Here is a 20,571-nt window from a genome sequence, read left to right as displayed (position 1 = left end):
GAGCAAATATTTATGATTACTAAGAACATGGAGAAAGCTATCACTTTCATAGGAGGTCAGGTGCAACCTGGAGAAGGTCAATTCTAATCTGTAGTGTAAGTTCACTTCTATACCAGGCATGGGAACCTTTTAGAAAGGTTAACTTGTCACGTGTTCTATCAACTATCTAGCTGGCACCAAGCCGGTGTGATGTGGAAACACCTCATTGCTCTCAGATAATGAATAATAATTTGCTGCTTCATTTGGCAGTAAAGGTGATGATTATTTATCTTTTTATTATGGATGGGGTTTAATGAATCGAGTGGTGGGAATGCATGTCGTGTCAACAAACTTTTCATGTGTGCTATCTTGAGCATGTTCACGACTTCTGCTATAGCCATTCCTGGTAGAACACAGGAAGTGGAAGCTAGCCCTTCCAGGGAATGAGCTAATTTTGGGTGTTCAGCATATAATTTTGCATCCCCTTGCAAGGAAAGTGTGCAGCCTGGCACTGGCTGTAGAGATTGAGGTAACATGGCAAAGCACACTGAAGTGTTTTCTATAAATAGGAACCAGTATAGTTTAGTAAATATTGTATCAATTCTGTTTTCAATTTCATTTTAAATGTTATCAGTTTCATGATTTTAGAACTTCAATTTTTATTTTTAATGCTGAATAAAGTAGTTTTGCAATAGCTTAATTCTGTGTGTCATGAAATTTTGTGCAGAGCAATTGTACCACAATCAGAATAGATGAACTGATATATTAAACAGCAATTGTTGTTATATTCTGAAACTCCAGAATCAGACTTTCAACAGCCAGAGACATCACAGATTAAATGCCAATGTATTTGCATCTATCATTACAGAGGATGAATAACTTCGGAAGTAATTCTGTGGTTGTTGTCTTTATGAAGCTCAGTATTTGGAAAAAGCCTTGTTGCCTCTTATTATTTCAAAGTACAGAAAGTTAATTGCATTGACAGCAGAAGAAAGTTCATGTACACCATGACCACTGTCCTTTGTTGAATTTCCTCTTAGATGGTCATACATTTTTTGCATGTTGATAATTCAGTGTTTGTTCTACATAAACAAAAGATACTTGACATTTAACACTGCCATTCTATTTGAAGGGGTAGAATCATGTCATGGAGTTTCATATCCTATTTGCAGAGCCACTTACTGTTGAAACAAGATAGCAACTTAGAACTAACATTCATTAGTAATTGCAGTAGTTTCATCCTCAAGACCTCTTCCTTCGAAAATGGATGTCAGCAAAGGTTATGCCTTCACATCAGCAGACCATTAACAGCACAGCTTTGATGAATTCAAGCTAATGCTTTTATTTCCCTCGCCTGCCTGTCTTGAAATAAAATACCTCTATGGCTGCTTCTCAAGTACAAGCAAAGAAATACAACATCTGAAAGAAAATCCAATACAGTGAATTTTGGTTAATTGGAACACATCAGGAGTAGTACATTTTCGCCCAATTAAACGGCTGCCCCAATTAGCTGGTTTGATGAAAAGAGCTAAAAAAAAGTACTAAGACAAACTACCATGTAACTGAGGAACAATTTATGTATTTAAATTAAGTATAAGACAAATTACAACACTACCAATATCTCTCCCGTACTATAAAACTGTGTTTTAGTTATCAACAAAGGAATTAATCTGGTGAATGCTACTGTGATCTTTTGTGTGTAAATGATCAAAATCAGTGCAGAAACTTAGTGTACTTAGTGCACAAAGCTACTGATGACTGCAGCCTCCAAATCTCCATTTTCATTGTGAAATTCAAGATGATTGTCGATACCCTCAAATTCTTTGTAGTTCCTAACTTGTGGAAATAATGAAATTGTTTCATTTTCACTCCTGGCTGTGCCTGACATCTCCAAGCCTAAATACTTGAAGCCTCAGTGAGCAAAACAGTTCCATATTGTTTTACTGCATATTTCTCACCAACTATCAATGACAAAAATCACTGTGTTTTGAACACAAGCACATGCAACTGAGGCTCTTTAAAAACTGCTTAAAGGACAGTGTGGTGTCTAATGGCCACACAAGTGCACATGACTGATAATAGTTAGATGCTGTTTGGTATAGTCTACTGTCCCAAGTAAGCTGCATTGTGCCCCAAATAAATGAAGGAAATCCTGACTAGTTTTTGTTTTTTAAGAGTTGTCCCAAATAAACAGTTGATCTGATTGACTGATGGCCTAATCCACAGTGTTTCAATAAATAGTATGAACATCTGGAATTTGCTGATTCAGTGCAGATAGTGATTAATAACTAATTTCAGATTGATAAAGTTCAAAGTAAATTTATTATCAAAATGCATATACATCACAAGATACAACCCTGTAATTCATTTTCTTGTAGGCATACTCAATAATAACCATAGTAGAATCAATGAAAGACCACACCAACAGGGCGGACAACCAGTGTACAAAAGACAACAAACTGCAATTACAGAAAGAAAGAAAAAGTAATAATATTAATAATAAATAAATGACTAATAAATATTGAGAACATCAGATGAAGAGTGCCTGAAAGTGAGTCCATAGGTTGTGAGAACAGTTCTGTGTTGGGCAAGTGAAGTTGAGTGAAGTTACTTCCTCTGGTTCAGGAGCCCGATGGTTGAGTGGAAATAACTGTTCTTGAACCTGGGTAGTATGAGTCCTGCAGCTCCTGTACCTTCTTCCTGATGAAATCAACAAGAAGAGAGCATAACCTGGGTGGTGGTGGTCCCTAATGATGAATGCTGCTTAACTGCGACAGCTCTCTGTGTAGATATGTTTAATGGTGGGGAGGGGTTTAACCTTTATGGACTGGGTTGTATTCACTACTTTCTGTAGGATTTTCCATTCAAGGGCTTTGGTGTTTCTATACTAGTCCATGATATAGTCAGTCAATATAGTCTCTACCACTCATCTATAGAAGTTTGTCAAAGTAGAGGCACTACTGTGCTTTCTTTGTATTTGCACTTGCGTGCTGGGCCCAGGACAGGTCCTCTGAAATGATAACCTCGGCCTCTGATTAACCTCTGATCATTGTACAGTTAATTCTACTTATAAAAGAGAGGTGTCAATTTATACATCTCTATTGAGATGCACAAGTTGTGTATATTTCATTGGCTTTCACTTTAATATTGAAATTGAACCTGTCTACACTTCTGAAATGCTAGCTACCACCCAGATTTTATTAAATTATCAAAGTACCCCTGGTGCCCTCCTCCTTCCCTTTCTCCCATGGTCCACTCTCTTATCAGACAGCAGACTGGTAGAACATGTGAAGGAGAGGCCTGCATACTCCAAAGGACCTCAGTCTTCTCAGGAAGTAGAGGTGACTCTGGCCCTTCTTGTACACAATCTCTGAATTGGTGCTCCACTGAAGTCTGTTGTCCAGGTGCATCACCAGGTACTTGTAGGTCCTCACCACATCTACGTCATCACCATCAATAGCCTTGGTCTTCCTAAAGTCTATCACCATCTCCTTTGTCTTAACTGATGTTGAGCTGCAGATGATTCAGCTTGCACCATTTGACAAAGTCCTCCACCAGAGCCTTGTGTTCATCCTTCTGTCCTCCCTTTATACATCCAACTATTGCCGAGTCATTGGAGAATTTCTGCAGATGAAATGTTGTATCTGTAGTCTGAGGTATACAGGATAAACACAGTCCCCTGTGGGGCTCTAGTCCTGCTATAACCATGTCTGACACACAGCTCTGAAGCTGCACAACTGTGGTCTGCCAATCAGGTTCTCCATTATCCAGGATACAATGGGAGTGCCAACCTGCAATGACCAGCAACAAGGGCCGTATGGTATTGAAGGCACTTGAGAGATCAAAAACCATGATCCACACAGTGCTGCCCTGCTTATCCAAATTGGAATAAATTCTGTTTAGCAGATAGATGATAACATCATCAACTTCAGTGTGCTCCTGGTAGGCAAACTGCAGAGGATTGACAGCTGATATGACCAGGGGTCAGAGATAAGGCAGGATCAGCCTCTCTAGGCTCTTGATGATGTGTGAGGTCAGGGCCAATGTGAGTAAGTTTTTATAAGCTTTGGAACAAGAACAGGGACTCCTTAGAGTTTGAGTAAGGTAGGGGGAATAAAAAAGAATGTTGTAGTGAGAGGGGATAATATAATTAAGAGGATAGATAATCTCCATAGCTCTAATGTGAGTCCCAAAGGTTGTATTGCTTGCTGTATTGTCAGGAGTAAGGACTAGACCTTGAAGCTGGAGAAAAACATGGAGCAGAAGAGGAAAGTATATTTTACTCTTTCCTTTCAGAAACAAACTAAAGTGTATGAGAAGAATAGGAGAAGGAAAGAAGTTTCCTGGTCCATGTGGGAATCAGCAAAATAGGTAGGATGAAGGAGGTGGTTTTGCTGAAGGAAATGAAAAATCCTGGGTCCAATTAAAATGCAGAAAAACTGGATTATTACCCGAGATATTGTCAAACTGACAGAGGCAGTAAGGTTAGAGTATTGAATACTTGGTTCAAAGGTTAGATTGGGAGAAATGTTTCTCTTTTCATGGGACACTGTGGACCTGGGGAACTGCCAAAGCGGTTGGAATTGAGCCGATTAGGGCATTCTTCAGATCAACTGAGTTGCAGCAAATCTAATAATTCAAATCATTAGCAAGGCATTATTCTAAGTAGTTAAATTTGGGGTTCATGTTCATGCAAGACCTGAAGTAGAAAGTCAAAAAGAAATGATAAGGTGATTATGCTGGCAGCAAAATGGAGAGAACCAGTGTGAAAGGAAAGAATATAACATGTAAAGTTAGAACTCTAGGTAAACAGTGAAAAATAATGACACAAGTGAAGGCTTTTTATCTAAATGCACATACCATTCATAATAGACAATTGAATTGTATATATAGAAGTTATGAGAAATTACAAAGATATGGCTGCCTAGTGACCAAGGCTGGAATTAGTTACTCCAAGGTATTTAAATTTTTGCAAAGATTTGCAAATGGAAAATGAGAATTGATTACATCTGTTATAAAAGCATGGAATAAAAGCACTAGATAGGATCCTACCTCGAAAATCAAGATCTGGGATTAGGGTAAGTGAAGCTAAGATAAGCATGGGCAGAATACAGTGATGAGAATTATTAGATAGTATCACTAAGAGAATTGGGCATATTAACAAGAATAACACTGTAATAGTGGGGGACTTTAATCTACATCTAAGCTGGGATATTAGCTGTGATAGTGTGAAGAACAAATTCCTTGATTTATAGTAGATAGTTTTCCAAATCATTATGTTGAGAAATCAAATGAGAAATAGACCTTTTTGATCTATTGTTATACATTAAGGATTAATTAATGTTTTTTTGTAATTAAGAGGCCTTTAGGGATGACTGATAATTTGATATAAAATTTTATATTATTGGGACTAGAAGGGAGTTAATTCAATCTTAAATCTAAATAATTCAAGCTACAATGAAATGAGATATGAATTGACTTCTAGATTAGGCAATTATTAAAAGGTGTAACACTAAACAAGCAATGGCTAACACTTAAATAATTAACATATACTGTAGTTTGCAACAGCTACATATTCCCTCAAACAGAATGGAAAAAGTGTTCAATTATCTAACGAAGAGTTGGAAGATAGTGGCATAGTGTTACCAAGAAGTGCCATACACTTGAAGACTTGAAAGTTACAGAATTCTGCAAGGAATGGCCAAGAAAAGGGTAACTAGAATATAACAGTAAAGTGCAACACACTCAGAAAGCTGGAGGAACTCAGCAGGTCAGGTAGCATCTATGGAAATGAATAAGCAGTCAACACTTAAAACAAAGGAGCTGATCAAGGATTACAGGAGGAATGGAGATAGAATCAATATCAATAGGACTGCATTTGAGAGGGTGAGTAGTTTCAAGTTCCTTGGTGTAGACATCACTGAAGATCTTACCTAGACTATACACACCAGCTGTGTGGCAAAAAAAGCACAACAGCATCTTTTCCACTTCAGGTGACTGAAGAGGTTCGGCATGAGCCCTCAAATTCTCAAGACCTTCTACAGGGGCACCTTTGGGAGTATCCTGACTGCCTGTATCACCACCTTGTACGGGAACTACATCAGTCTTAATCACTGGGCGCTGTAGAGAGCGGTACAGACAACCCAGTGCATCTGTGGATGTGAACTTCCCTCCACTGAGGACATTTACAGCAACGGGTGCTTAAAGAAGGCCTGGAAGATCATGGAGGACACCAGTCACCCCCAACCTAGACTGTTTCAGCTGTTTGTGTCTGGCAAACGGTACCACAGCATTAAAGCCAGGACCAACAGGCTTCTTTCTACAAGCCATTGGACTTGTAAATTCACATATCTGTACATTGCGTTGGAGTCGTATCGCAAAGATTTTTGTTCTCACATTGTGGGATAGATGTAAAATTTAAATAAATTAAATCAGGACATAATGTTGCAGGAAGCATGAAAACAGACTAAAAAGGCTTTTGTATGCAGCTAAGACGAAAATGATCAATAAAATGATCGAGACACAGCACAGAAATATGTCTGGTACATCAAGTTCAATCTGACCATCAACCACACATTGCCACTAAAATTAGTCCCATGTTTATTCTTCCCACATTGTCATTAACTGGAACACCTGGAGAGCAAAGATGCATACATCATATATCAAAATCCTTTAAGGAAATTAATAGCCTTTCTAAAACCTGCCCTGCCATGCAACATCTGCCCTACCTCAGTATGTCCAGCTGTACTTGGGCAAGACAGAAAACTTTACAGCTTACATTGTGGACAACATTTTAATTGACTTGAATTATGAATTGAAATAACAAATATAGGTGATTTCAAAAATTGGTGCATGATCGGGAAACTTCATGGCAATTTTCATAATCCGCAGCCCAAAATCTATAAGATATGCCCATAAGTATTCAGGAAGCAAGATCTTTGTTGTCCACTGTTATACAGGAGGTCTAGAGGGAAATGATACTGAAAGCTGATAAATCATCAGAATCCAGTAACCTGTATCTCAATGTTTTCAAAGACTGTGGAGGCTCTGATGTGAGTACATTGGGTGTTAAAGGAGTTGAAAGATACGGAACTAGAGCAAGAAAGTGGCATAGGGTAAAGGATGGGCCATGATCTTATTGAATAGTAACGTAGGCATAAGGGATTGACAGCCTGCTCTGTTAAATTCTGAAACTATGGAAGTATGTGTCTCAGTGACCTTGATCTTGACTTGCAAAATCCAGCCTGTAGTTGAACCCACAGAAGGTTGCAAATTCTGTCAGAAACTATTTTGGTAAAGTTTGATTTCTTTGGACTATCCCTGGGGGGGGGGTGGGGGGTGGATGTAATTGAGATTGGATAGTGGTTCCCTTAAAGAACTCTCTATAGGATAAGATATGGAGCAGTTAGCCCTTCTAAACTTTCTTCCTCACAGTTCTACTCTTGTACAGTATTGTCAAAAATCTTAGGTACATGCAAGAAAATTCTGTAAAGCAAAGATGCTTCCAAAAATAATGAAATGAAAAGTTTCTAAATACCAAAGAAGTTACTATAAAGAGCAGTAACAAATGAAAACCTAAAACTTAATATTTAGTATGACCACACTTTGCCTTTAAAACTGCATCAATTCTCTTAGGTACAGTGTCATGCAGTTTTATAAGAAAATTGACTGCTAGGTTGTCTTGAGCATCTTGGAGAACATGCCACAGTTCTATTGCAGACTTAGGCTGTCTCGCTTTGCTTCTGTCTCTCCGGGTAATCCCAGACAGCCCTGATGATTTTGAGATCAGGGCTCTGTAGAGGCCATACCATTTGACCCATTGCAATTTGCCTATCAACGGCCGATGCAGTCTCAATGGCTCTTCACATGGTTTTGGATCAGCTGGACAACACAAATATCTACGTCAGGATGGTGTTCATCGACTATAGTTCAGCATTTAATACCATCATTCCCACAATCCTGATTGAGAAGTTACAGAACCTGGGCCTCTGTACCTCCCTCTGCAATTGGATCCTCAATTTCCTAACCGAAGACCACAATCTGAGTGGATTGGTGATAATATCTCCTCCTCACTGACGATCAACACTGGTACACCACTGCTCTACTCTCTCTACACCCATGACTGTGTGGCTAGGCATAGCTCAAATACAATCTATAAATTTGCTGATGATACAACCATTGTTGATGGAATCTCAGATGGTGACAAGAGGGCATACAGGAATGAGATATGCCAACTAGTGGAGTGGTGTCGTAGCAACAACCTGGCACTCAACGTCAGTAAGGCAAAAGAACTGATTGTGGACTTCAGGAAGGGTAAGACGAAGGAACACATACCAATCCTCATAGTGGGATCAGAAGTGGAGAGCATGAGCAGCTTCAAGTTCCTGGGTGTCAAGATCTCTGAGGACCTAACCTGGTCCCAACATATCAATGCAGTTATAAAGAAAGCAAGACAGCAACTATACTTCATTAGGAGTTTGAAGAGATTTGGTATGTCAACAAATACACTCAAAAACTTCTATAGTTGTGCTATGGAGAGCATTCTGACAGGCTGCATCTCTGTCTGGTATGGGGGGGCTACTGCAAAGGACTGAAAGAAACTGCAGAGGCTAGTTGGCTCCATCTTGGGTACGAGCCTACAAAGTACCCAGAACATCTTCAAGGAGCGGTGACTCAGAAATGCAGCTTCCATTATTAAGGACTTCCAGCATCCAGGGCATGCCATTTTCTCACTGTTACCATCAGGTAGGAGGTACAGAAGCCTGAAGGCACATATTCAGCAATTCAGGAACAGCTTCTTCCCCTTTGCCATCTGATTCCTAAATGGAAATTGAATCCTTCAACACTACCTCACTTTTTAAAAAAATACTGTTTTTTGCACAATTTTTCATCTATTCAATATACATACACTGTAATTAATTAATTAATCCCCCCCTTCTATATTGTGTATTGCATTGAGCTGCTGCTAAGTTATCAAATTTCACGACACATGCCGGTGATAATAAACCTGATTCTGATTCTGAAACAATATTTAAAAAATCTAGGGTGCATAAGACTTTTGCAGAGTACTGCACGTAATCCCTCTGGTTTCTGCAGTCCATTTCCAAGCTTTGAAATAAAGTTACCAGGGAACCATGCAAACATTCAGTATGGAGCTCCAAGATTCTGAACTGGCATTGGAAAACCAGTGATGATTGGTAACAGATCTTAGAATGAGCATCCAGGTTGCAAAGTGAGCTGAAGCAGAGTGCAGAAAAGAGTTGCCCTTTTATATTTTATAGCAAGCAGCATTAATAACACTTGTTTTGTGAGTGGTCAACAGCTGGTAAGCTTTGGATAAAGGTCACTGATTGCATTCAACAATGCTTAAAAATGAGGATTAACATCTTTTGGCTGCACATTCATTGTTGGAAACATCAGCTCATACTGGAAGTGCCTGGTTGAATTAGCAATACGATTGAATTCTTAGGCCAGTGAGTAATCATTGGCAATCTTGACTCATTCCTGTTTTGTCAGTGTGTGTGTGTGTGTGTTCATATCTCGACACAGATGTTGAAATAATTAGTAAATCAGCCACGTACTCTGTACTTTCCAGTCACGTCATGAAGGCCACATAAGGTACTCTGAGGATCAGTATCATATGTGCACATTTTTTTTCTCCCTAAGCTTAACAGATAATCATAGCCCACCCCATATCCTTCTGAAAACAAAGTTTGTGCCTCTGATTACATTAAGAACTTATAATGTAACAGATATGTATGCTAAAGGAGAACTAAAGAAACATTCATACCGGTGGTATTTGTTGGAAGTTGGAAGTGGAGCTGTAAATACTAAATTGAAATCAAAAGAACCAAAGATGTGTTCAAGTCCCACAGTCGCAGTCATGGAATTTAAATTCAGTTCATTAAATAAAATCTGAGTTTCAAAAATAAGTCAATGTCTGAAATAGTAATTATAAAGCTGTTGCACTACTATAAAGACCCATCTGGTTTACTGATCCACTTGGGAGAGGATTTTGGTGAACCTTGCCCTGTCTGGCCTATATGTGCTCCACACCCAATGTGGTTGACTCTTACTATAACTGCCAGCCAAAATCAGCCAGCAGAGCATTTCATTAGAGTGCAGTTAGGAAGGGTAATAAATGCAAGCCATGAAAGGTTAGAAATAAAACCAAATTACTATCTACTTGCTTGTGGATAGAAATTGGATTAACATACATGAATTTAAACAGAAACCTATAATGTCTAGATTGGGATGAATTTCTTTAAAAGTGTCATAGTCATAGAGTACTACTCCACAGAAACAGGCCCTTTGGCCCATCTAGTCTCTGCTGAACTATTATTCTGCCTAGTCTCATCGACCTGTACCTGGACCATAGCCCTCCATACATCTCTCATCCATGTACTACAAATTTCTCTTAAATGTTGAAATCGAATCTGCATTGAGCACTTCTGCTGGTAGCTCATTCCACATACTCATCACCCTCTGAGTGAAGAAGTTCCCCCTAATGTTCCCCTTAAAACATTTTACCTTTTACCCTTAATCCATGACCTGAAGATCTGGTCTCACCTAATGTCAATGGGAAAAGCCTGCTTGCATTTACCCTATTTTTATCCCTCATAATTTTGTATACCTCAATCAAATCTCCCCTCATTCTCCTGTTCTAGTGAATAAAGCCCTAACCTATTCAACCTTTTCTTATAACTCAGATCCTCTAGGCAACATCCTTGTAAATTTTCTCTGCATTCTTTCAATCTTAGGTGTCTTGGCCTGAAACATCAACTGTTTATTCATTTTGATAGATGCTGCCTGACTTACTGAGTTCCTCCAGCATTTTGTGTGTGTTGTTAGTGATATATTTCCTGTAGGTACAGTAGGTGACCGGAACTGGACACAATACTCCAAGTTAGGGCTCACCAATGCCTTATACCACTTAAACATAACATCCTAACTCCTGCACTCAGTACAGTACTTAGACTTACGATAGCCAATGTGTCAAAAACTCTGTTTATGACCCTATCTACAACACTTTTAAGGAATTAAGATCCGTATGCCCAGATTCCTCTGTTCTACTGCACTCCTCAGTGCCCTACCACTCAATGTACAAGTCCTAACCTGATTTGTCCTCCTAAAGTGCAAAACGTTCGTCTGCACTGAATTCCATCTGCTATTTTTAAGCCCATTTTTCCAACTGGTCCAGATCCTGCTGCAAGCTTTGATAGCCTTCCTCACTGTCCTCAAATCTCGGTGTCATCTGCAAATTTGCTTAGCCAGTTTACCACATTATCATCCAGATCATTGACAGAGATGACAAACAACAATGGACCCTGCAGCACACCACTACTCATGGGCCTCCAGTCAGAGAGGCAACCAATGTCTAATCCAATTTACTACCTCATCCTGAGTGCCTAGTGACTGAACCTTCTTGACCTCCCATGTGGGATCTTGTCAGATGTTTACAGTTATTCCTGTCCTGTCTTTTATTCTCATTTCCCAAGCCATCTTGCAACTAACGTATTGTAAATGGCTATTTAAATTGTCTAAAGCAAGACTTAACAACAATGATCTATCAAATCTGATCACCTATTTTAAAATGTTCTTTTAATATGATTAATTATTGCTGTCATGTAACACAATACTAGAACTAAAATGGACACACTGGAATCCAGAGCTGAGTTCCTCCCGCAGTTTATATTTTGCTTTGTTCATTTGTTATGTGCCATGTCTTGATTGTGGTCTTTTTATGACAATTATTGTTCTTGGCTAATTTTTCTACAGAGGTGGTTTATCATTGCCTTCTTCTAGGCAGTGTCTTTACAAGATGGATGACCCCACCCATTATCAATATTCTTCAGAGATTGTCTGCCTGGCATCAGAGGTCGCATAACCAACTGCTCATATGACCATCTACCACCAGCTCCTATGGTTTCAGTGACTCTGATTATGGGGCTAAGTAGATGCTACACCTTATCCAAGGGTGGCCTGCAGGCTTGCGGATGGAGGGAGAGCCTTACACCTCCTTTGGTAGAGACATATCTCCACCCTGCCACCCCTTGTTTCTTATACTGATCTAAAATGGCTGTTGGTTATTGATTCTTGGACATACCATTCTTAAAAAACACATGCATTCTGTTACTTTTGTAAATTTGGTATTGCGAGTACACATGAAGATTAAATCCTTTCATTCACTCAGTATGATTGCATTGCCATTATTGAACATTTGTCTAATCCAATCGATTTTAGATGATTGAAAGATCTTTTTGATTGGTGCTAAATTTACAACTGCTTTTATTCCAAAAAATTGTCTTATAATATTTAGTGTTCTCTGAAAGAGAACTAATCAGGTGGATTTTTAAGTGGTATTTATTGTAATGTAACACAAACAACAGTGTGAAATATTTCAAGGCAGGACAAGGTGAGGGTTCTTAGTACTCATGATCTAACAAAGACAACATACGTACATAGAACACAGAACAGTGAGGCCCACAATATATGTGCTGACTGTGACGCTAATTTAAATTGCTTATCGGCCTGCATGTGGTTTATCTCTCTCCATTCCCTGTCTGTTCATATATCTGCTTAAATGCTTCTTAGACATCTTCCAAGAAACCTTTACACATGGATGTGATGGTAATTATGATCTTTTATTGAATGTCTGCACCGTTAGTCCTAATAGGGCTTGCGATTAGGATGAATCAATTTAGAATATCAAGGTTTATAAATTTTGTTTTTTAGACGTGTGAAAGTGGGAGTCTGTCCCTAGTGGCATTTACTCATCGTTGCCATGACAACGGGTGACTGCTGTCATCTCCCTGGTTCTCTCTGTGACTGTGCAGCCAGTGCTGCCTTTTCTAAGACGGTAGCAACAGCGGATGTGGGTCGGCCTCAATACATCACGCAAGTGACAGCAAAAAATGGCCGTCTCCTATCAACTGTGGTGAAGGCTCTAAGTACACAGAGGTAAGTGAATGTGCGCTGCCAGAAAATGGGAATACATTTCTCTCTATTTGCTCTTGCTATTTCACAGTATGACAGAAAGGAAGTGTTATGTTTAGCAGCTTTATAGGTAAATCAGCCTTTTCTGCCTGAAACTTCTTTCTCTGCAGTTTACCAGGAGACCAAATTAACATGCCTGTGGGCTAGAGATCTTTTTTGCAAACCTGGGACAACTATGTCATAGAAACAAAAAATGCTAGACATCCTCAGCAAATCATGCAGCACCTGTGGCACAGAGTTAAGTTTCAAACTGGAGACCCTTCTTCAGAGATGGGGGAGGAAATTTTTACGAAGTTTTTTAGATACAAGAACATGAAAAAATGGGAGCAGGAGTAGGCCATCAGGCTCCTCAAGATTGTCCCACCTTCAAAATGATCGTCAAAATGGATCTATGCTGGTCTCAACTCCTTACAGGGAACCTGGGTGAAGGATTAAAAAGTAAAGGGGAATTTCTGTGATTGGGTGGGGCTAGGATTGCAGTTAGGATGAATTTCAATAGGACAGAGGGTGACAAAGAAATGTAGTCTGTTGTCAGTATGTGTTAATGAAGAGAGGTAAAAAATTGATAGATGAATTGACCTTATTACTTACGTCCTTCACATACATGAGAAGTAAAAATCTTTGTTATGTCTTTGTGTAAATGTGCAATGTGCGATTTATAGTAATTTGTAATAAATAGTATGTGCAACAGGACTGTCAATATAGCATAGAAATACAATTGTGTCAGTGTGAATTAATCAGTCTGATGGCCTGGTGGAAGAAGCTATCCCAGAGCTTGTTGATCTTGGTTTTTATGTTGCGGTACCGTTTCCCGGATGGTAGCAGCTGGAACAATTTGTGCTTGGGGTGACTCGGGCCCCCAATGATCCTTTGGGCCCTTTCTACACACCTGTCTTTGTAAATGTCCTGAATAGTGGGAAGTTCACATCTACAGATGTGCTGGGCTGTCCGCACCACTCTCTGCAGCCTTGTGATTGAAGGAAGTGCAGTTCCCAGTGATGCAGCTAGTGAGGATGCTCTCAATTGTGCCCCTGTAGAAAGTTCTTAGGATTTGGTGACCCATGCCAAACTTCTTCAACCGTCTGAGGTGTGCTTTTTTCACCACACAGCTGGTATGTACAGACCATGTGAGATCCTCAGTGATGTGTATGCCAAGAAATTTAAAGCTGATCACCCTGTCAGCCCCAGATCCATTGATGTCAATAAGGATTAGCCTGTCTCCGTTCCTTCTGTAGTCCACAACCAACTCCTTTGTTTTTGCGACATTGAGGGAGAGAGGTTGTTTTCTTGACACCACCTCGTCAGGGTGATAACTTCTTTGTAGGCTGCCTGGTTATTATTTGAGATTAGACCAATCAATGTAGTATTGTCGTCAAATGTAATCAGCAGATTAGAGCTGTGGGTGGTGACACAGTCATGGGTATACAGAGAGTAAAGGAGGGGGTTTAGGACACAGCCCTGAGGGGCTCCTATGTTAAGGGTCAGACGGACAGAGGTGAGGGAGCCCACTCTTGCCACCTGCCAGCAATCTGACAGGAAGTCCAGGATCCAACTGCACAAGGAAGGGTGAAGGCCAAGGTCTCTGAGCTTCTTGTCGAGTTTGGAGGGAATTCTGGTGTTGAATGTTGAACTGTAGACCAAGAACAATATTCTCACATAAGCATCCTTCTTCTCCAGATGTGTAAGGCTGGTGTGTAGAGCTGTGACTAATGAGTCATCTGTCAATCGGTTGTGTTGGTAGGCGAATTGTAGCAGGTCCAGTGTGGGTGGCAGCATGCTGCAGATGTAGTCCTTGATCAGCCTCTCAAATCATTTGCTTATTATTGAGGTGAGTGCGACAGGACCCCATCGATCAGACATGTTACCTTGGTCTTTTTAGGTACAGCGACAATGGTGGATGTTTTGAAGCAAGAGGGCACTCTACACAGGGAGAGGGAGAGATTATAAATGACTAGGAGCAAAAGAAAGCCTGTTCTGATATCAACAGAGAATGCAAAGTGTTGGAGGTTGGAGAATTAATCCGGAATGTTGGATTGTGCTCTGACAGTTTGCATGCAGTTCCTATGGGAATCATCAGATATTCCCATTTAGGACTACTACAGCTTAAATCTACAGTCACAGCCATGAGTATTTCAGTAAGCAGCATTATTTTAAGAAGTTTTTAAAAAAATCTATCAATATTCAAAATCGATAGATCCCATACAGCAGACTTGTGTCACGAATGCAGTTCCCCTTTTTTTAAAAAAAAGGAAGTGGGGTCAGTGCATTGGACACAATTGAAACACCAAGGCCTGAGATCTCCGCTTCCAGCTATCCTGCTCTCGAATGTACAGTCTGTGGAAAATAAAACTGAAGATCTCAGAGTAAGATTACTATAGCAGAGGGACATTAGGAACTGCTGTGTACTTTGCTTCACAGAATCATGACTTTCCTCTGCCATTTTGAATGCAGCACTACACCCAAATGGCTTCACCTTTCTCCCCAAAGACAGGACAGCTCAGTCTTTTAAAAGTAGAGGAGCTCAAGTATGCTTTACAGTTAACTCATGGTGGTACACAGACATGGCGGTTCTGTCTCAGTCCTGCTTGTTTGACCTGGAGCATCGAAATGTTATTGTTTTTATTTGCCAAGAGAATTTTCTGCCATCATCCTGGTAGCAGTGTACATTCCACCTCAGGCAATGTCAGTCAGGCACTGGAGGAGCTGAGCACAGTAATCTGCAGCCATGAAACAGCATATCTTGATGCCTTCCCTATCACTGAAGAGGATTTTAACTAGGCCAGCTTGAAGAAGTCTCTGAACAATTACCACCAGCATATCACCAATGGAACTGGAGGAGTCAACGCACTTGACCACTGTTACACCACTGTCAAGAATGCTTATCGTGCCATCCCACGCCCACACTTTGGAAAGTCTGATCACCTGGCTGAGATAGTAGCACCGTTGGTGAGGACCAAGAAGGGATGGTCAAATGGTCAAGGGAGACAGAGGAGTGCTTACAGGGCTGCTTTGAGTCAGTGGACTGGACAATATTCAGGGATTCATCTTCAAATCTGAATGAATATGCCACAGTTGTCACCAACTTCATCAGGACCTGTGTGGATGAATATGTGGCTTTGAGAACATACTGGCCATACCCAAGCCAGAAGCCAGGGATGAAACGGGATTTGTAATCTGCTGAGGGCCAGATCTGTGGTATTCATGACTAGTGATCAAGAACTATACAAGACCAGGTACAACCTACAGAAGGCTATTTTAAGAGCAAAAAAAATTCTGATTGAGGTTAGAAACAGAATTGGATGCACATTAACTTTATCAGGGGTTGCAGGTCATTACTTCTTACAAAGCAAAACTTTACCTCATGAATAGCTGTGATGCTTCACTCCAGATAAGATCGACACCTCTTATGAACGCTTTGAAAGGGAGAATAAAACCACACAGGTATGAATCCCTACAGTATTTAGTGACTCTGTGATCTCCATCTTGGAGACTGAAATCAGAACATCTTTCAAGATGGCGAACCCTTGCATGGTGTCAGGTCCTGATGGTTTACCTGGTAGCGCTCCGAAAACCTGTGCTAACTAACCAGTGGGAGTATTCAAGGATGCCTTTAATCTCTCAGTGCTGCAGTCAGGGGTTCCCACGTACTTCAAAAGAGCAACAATCATTCCAAAGCCCAAGAAGAGCAGGGTGAGCTGTCTCAATTACTCTTGCCTAGTGCCACATCTACTGTAATGATGTGCTTTAAGGGGTTGGTCATAGCTAGAATCAATTCCTGCATAAGCAAGGACATGGACCTGCTGCAATTTGCTTCACCACAATAGGTGAATGAAATCTCAATGGCTCTCCATTCTGCCTTGGATCTGGACAAGAGTAATGCCTATGTGCATCAGGCTGCTGTTTATTGATTATAGCTCAACACAATCATACCCTTAGCTCTAGTCAAAAAGCTCCAAAACCAGAGCCTTGTGCCTCTCTTTGCAACTGGATTGTTGACTTTCTCACTGGGAGACCACAGTCTGTACAGATTGGAAATGGCATATCCTCCTTGTGTGACATTGGTGCGCATTAAGGATGCCTGCTTAGCCCACTGCTCTACTCTTTCTACACCCACGATTGTATAGCGAGACACATCACAAACACTATCTATAAATTTGCCAATGACACATCTATTGTTGGCAGAATTTCAGATTGTGACGAGGAGGCGTACATGAGTGAGATAAATCAGCTGGTTGAGTGCTGTCACAACAACAACTTTGCACTCAGTGTCAGTAAGACTAAGGAATTGTGGACTTCAGGAAAGGGAAATTGAAGGTACATACATCAGTCCTTATTGAGGGATCAGCAGTGGAAAGAGTGAAAAGTTTCAAGTTCCTGGGTGTCAACATCTCTGAAGATCAACATATTGATACAATTACAAAGAAGGTATGCCAGCTGCTATATTTCAGTAGGAGTTTGAGGAGATTTGATATGTCACCAAAGATGCTCTCAAACTTCTACAGATGTACCGTGGAGAGCATTCTAATGGGTTGCATCTGTGTCTGGTATGGAGGAGCCATTGCACAGCACTGGAAAAAGCTGCAGAAAATTGTAAACAGTCAGCTCCATCATTGGCACTAGCCTTCCCAGCATTGAGGATACCTTCAAAAGGCGATGCCTCGAAAAGGCAGCATCCATCAGTAAAGACACATACTCAGCAATTCAGGAACAGCTTCTTCCCTTTTGCATCAGATTTCTGAATGGGCAATGAATCCATGAACACTACCTCACTATTTTTCCCTCTCTTTTTGCACTACTTATTTAATTTAATTTTGAAACATATACTTATTGTAATTTATGTTCTATTATTATGTATTGCACTGTACTGGTACCATAAAACATCAAATTTCATGGCATATGCCAGTGATATTAAACCTGATTCTGATTCTGATTCTTTAAGCTTACTGTGGGCCTCGTACCAGCGGTTTACAGATAGATCAGAGTGACAGTGGGCTGGAAAATCAAAGAGCTTAGGATCGCCTATACCAGGGGTCGGCAACGTTTACCACTGAAAGAGCCAATATGGACCCATTTCCCACAGAAAAGAAAACACTGGGAGCCACAAAACCCGTTTGACATTTAAAATGAAATAACACTGCATTCAACGGTTTTTTTGCCTTTATGCTATGTATAAACAAACTATAATGTGTTGCATTTATGAAATTGATGAACTGCAGAGAAAACGAAATTACATTTCTGCATGCAACAAAAACATTTTGAACTCCGAAAAAAAGACGTTGGATTGAAGGTTTCTCCATAGGTAGCCTACCTTGGATCGAAGAATTAAAAGAAAGCACACACTGGCGGGTGTCAGGCATTGGCAGTGGTGATGTATATTAATAGCGATAAAAAACACGTTGTAGCGGTGTGCTACACGCAGCGCTAAAATAAAGACACTGCAGTCAAAGGTAACTTTATTCAAACTAAACAGCCTTGCTTTAAAGCCTCCCTCAACCTGTCCCCGTGGGCGCGGATGCTCCAAAAGACACGTACTCACAAACCCCCGTAGGCTATCTCCCTTAGCCGGAACGGTGGCTAATTGTGAGCCGGTTCGGATGTGCCAGGAAATGGGGTCTCCACAATGTTTTTAGATTGTACAAGATCAGCATAATCTTCAAATTTCGAATTACATTTCAAAAACTAACAAACCACGGGGAGCCGCAGCACAGAGATCAAAGAGCCGCATGTGGCTCCGGAGCCGCGGGTTGCCAACCTCTGGCCTATACAGACTGAATGCAGGTTCAGCATAAAATAGATATCCAGCAGCATTTGGTTCCTATAATCGAGAGGAAATCACATTGTGAATACCGAATGCAGTACTCTGGTTTGGTAGGTTTGCTAATGAATTGCTACTTCATTTGACCAGAGAACTTGGGTTTCTGGATGGTGAAAAAAGAAAAAGCAAAATAACAGGTATTACATCTTCTGTAGTTGCATGAGGAAATGCCGCTTGACAGTGAGTGGTTAATGAGGATATATGATAGTGAATTTGAGAGTGGTAAAGGAAATGGAGTTTTTAAGATACCAAAATAGGAGGGGGAAGCAGATTGTCTGGTGATGGAATCTTGCTAGAGCTGACAGATATGGAAAAGGATGGTCTGTTGAATGCTGAAGCTGCTGAAAGGTGAGGACCAGCGGTCAGGAAGATAGAGAATGAGAGCTGAAATGTGTGAAATAGATAAAATGAGACCAAGGACTCCATACTTCCCTTCTGTGGCTGAGGGGAAGTCATAGTCTGAGAGGAAGAAAGACATTACAAAGATACCTGCGTGAAAAGTCTCATTATTGCAACAAGTACAATGAAGACAGTGGAAGTAGGGGAGAAAGGAATGGAATCTTTACAGGAAGCACAATAGGAGGATGCTTAGTCACGATACTTTAGGGGTCTAGGAGCCGAGCAACATCGCATTCTGATTGTGAAATTGTTTCCTTTGTAATTGGACAATGAGTTGGTTTGTTGATGAAGTAAACTCGGGCTTTAGTTGTTGGAGTGCCTACTGTGCTTGTAGAGGTTTATGAGGGCGGAACTCATGGTTATTTTCATACTTTGAACAGGCAGCAAATTTTTGGCAGGACTCATCAAGAGCATGTCCCGCAGAGTTTACAGCAGTATAATGAGGAATCATGCAACTCCCAAGGAGGAAGAGTAGTCCTGAAGAAACACAAATTATGGCAGCTTTCTTTTTCTGGTGGAGCTATCAGCTGAGGTCCAGATATTTAATCTCCTCCTGAAAGATACAGATATTTTGAATTAATAAAATCCTTCATGGTCTAGTCTCAGGTATTGAGAAAGAGGTTAAGGCATATCAAGAACATGTTGAGAGGAGTATCTTGACTTCTGCCTCATTTTCTGACTTCCGCTTTGAAGATTGGAATACAATCAGAATTTCTAAACTCCTTACATTATTAACTGATTTTTCTAGGTATCTACATTGATCAATTGTTAACAGGATTTGATTTGGGAAAGGTGTGGAGAGGAGGGGGAGATTGATTTTTTTTCTCCACCGGATGGTGGATTTATAGTGGAATCTCAGAGAAGGAAGTTGGCTAGTGTCACTTGGGATCTTTTCTGGTTTTGCACTGTAACTTTGGGAAAGTAGATAGATAGAGGAATGTATAATCATCCTAGTATGTTTTAGCTTTCATACATTTTTAACAACAATTACAGCTAGAGGAGCAAAGGTCAACATAAGAAAGAAATTCCATAATATTTTAAGTAAACATTTTATGGATACATATTGATTGATCTGAATGGTTTCTGTTCATGAGTTCTTACTTAGTTTCCATCAGTTTCTACTGCAGGTGCTTTAAATCCAGAGACCCTTTATCAGGATGAAGGTCTTTATCACCAGGAGTCTGATGAAGGGTCGCAACCTGAAACATCGACTATTTATTCCTCTCCATAGATGCTGTCTGACCTGTTGAGTTCCTCCAGCATTTTGTGTACTGACATAAGCTTGATTTTTTTTCTCTTAGCAAGGCTAAATGTGGGATTAACTTTCTTTTAGTCATTGCAAAATCCATTTGTGTTTTACATAAAACATTGCACAGTGTTTT

At 40.3% G+C, this 20,571-nt stretch overlaps 1 protein-coding gene across 1 annotated transcript in view; it reads left to right on the top strand.

The window, feature by feature from the left end:
• The window catches only part of LOC132406191 (E3 ubiquitin-protein ligase MARCHF2-like), an 84,002-nt gene that overhangs the window by 31,619 nt on the left and 31,812 nt on the right, over window positions 1-20,571 (top strand). The window contains exon 3 of the mRNA XM_059991510.1: window positions 12,715-12,939. Within this exon, the coding sequence (XP_059847493.1) occupies window positions 12,764-12,939 (176 nt within the window). The 5' untranslated portion in view covers window positions 12,715-12,763. The remainder of the gene's footprint in view (window positions 1-12,714; window positions 12,940-20,571) is intronic.

The sequence above is a fragment of the Hypanus sabinus genome, chromosome 16 (assembly GCF_030144855.1).
Source record: "Hypanus sabinus isolate sHypSab1 chromosome 16, sHypSab1.hap1, whole genome shotgun sequence".
Lineage (NCBI taxonomy): Eukaryota > Metazoa > Chordata > Chondrichthyes > Myliobatiformes > Dasyatidae > Hypanus > Hypanus sabinus.
The sequence above is the reverse complement of the archived record's forward strand: the minus strand, read 5'-3'. Positions and strand labels throughout refer to the sequence as shown.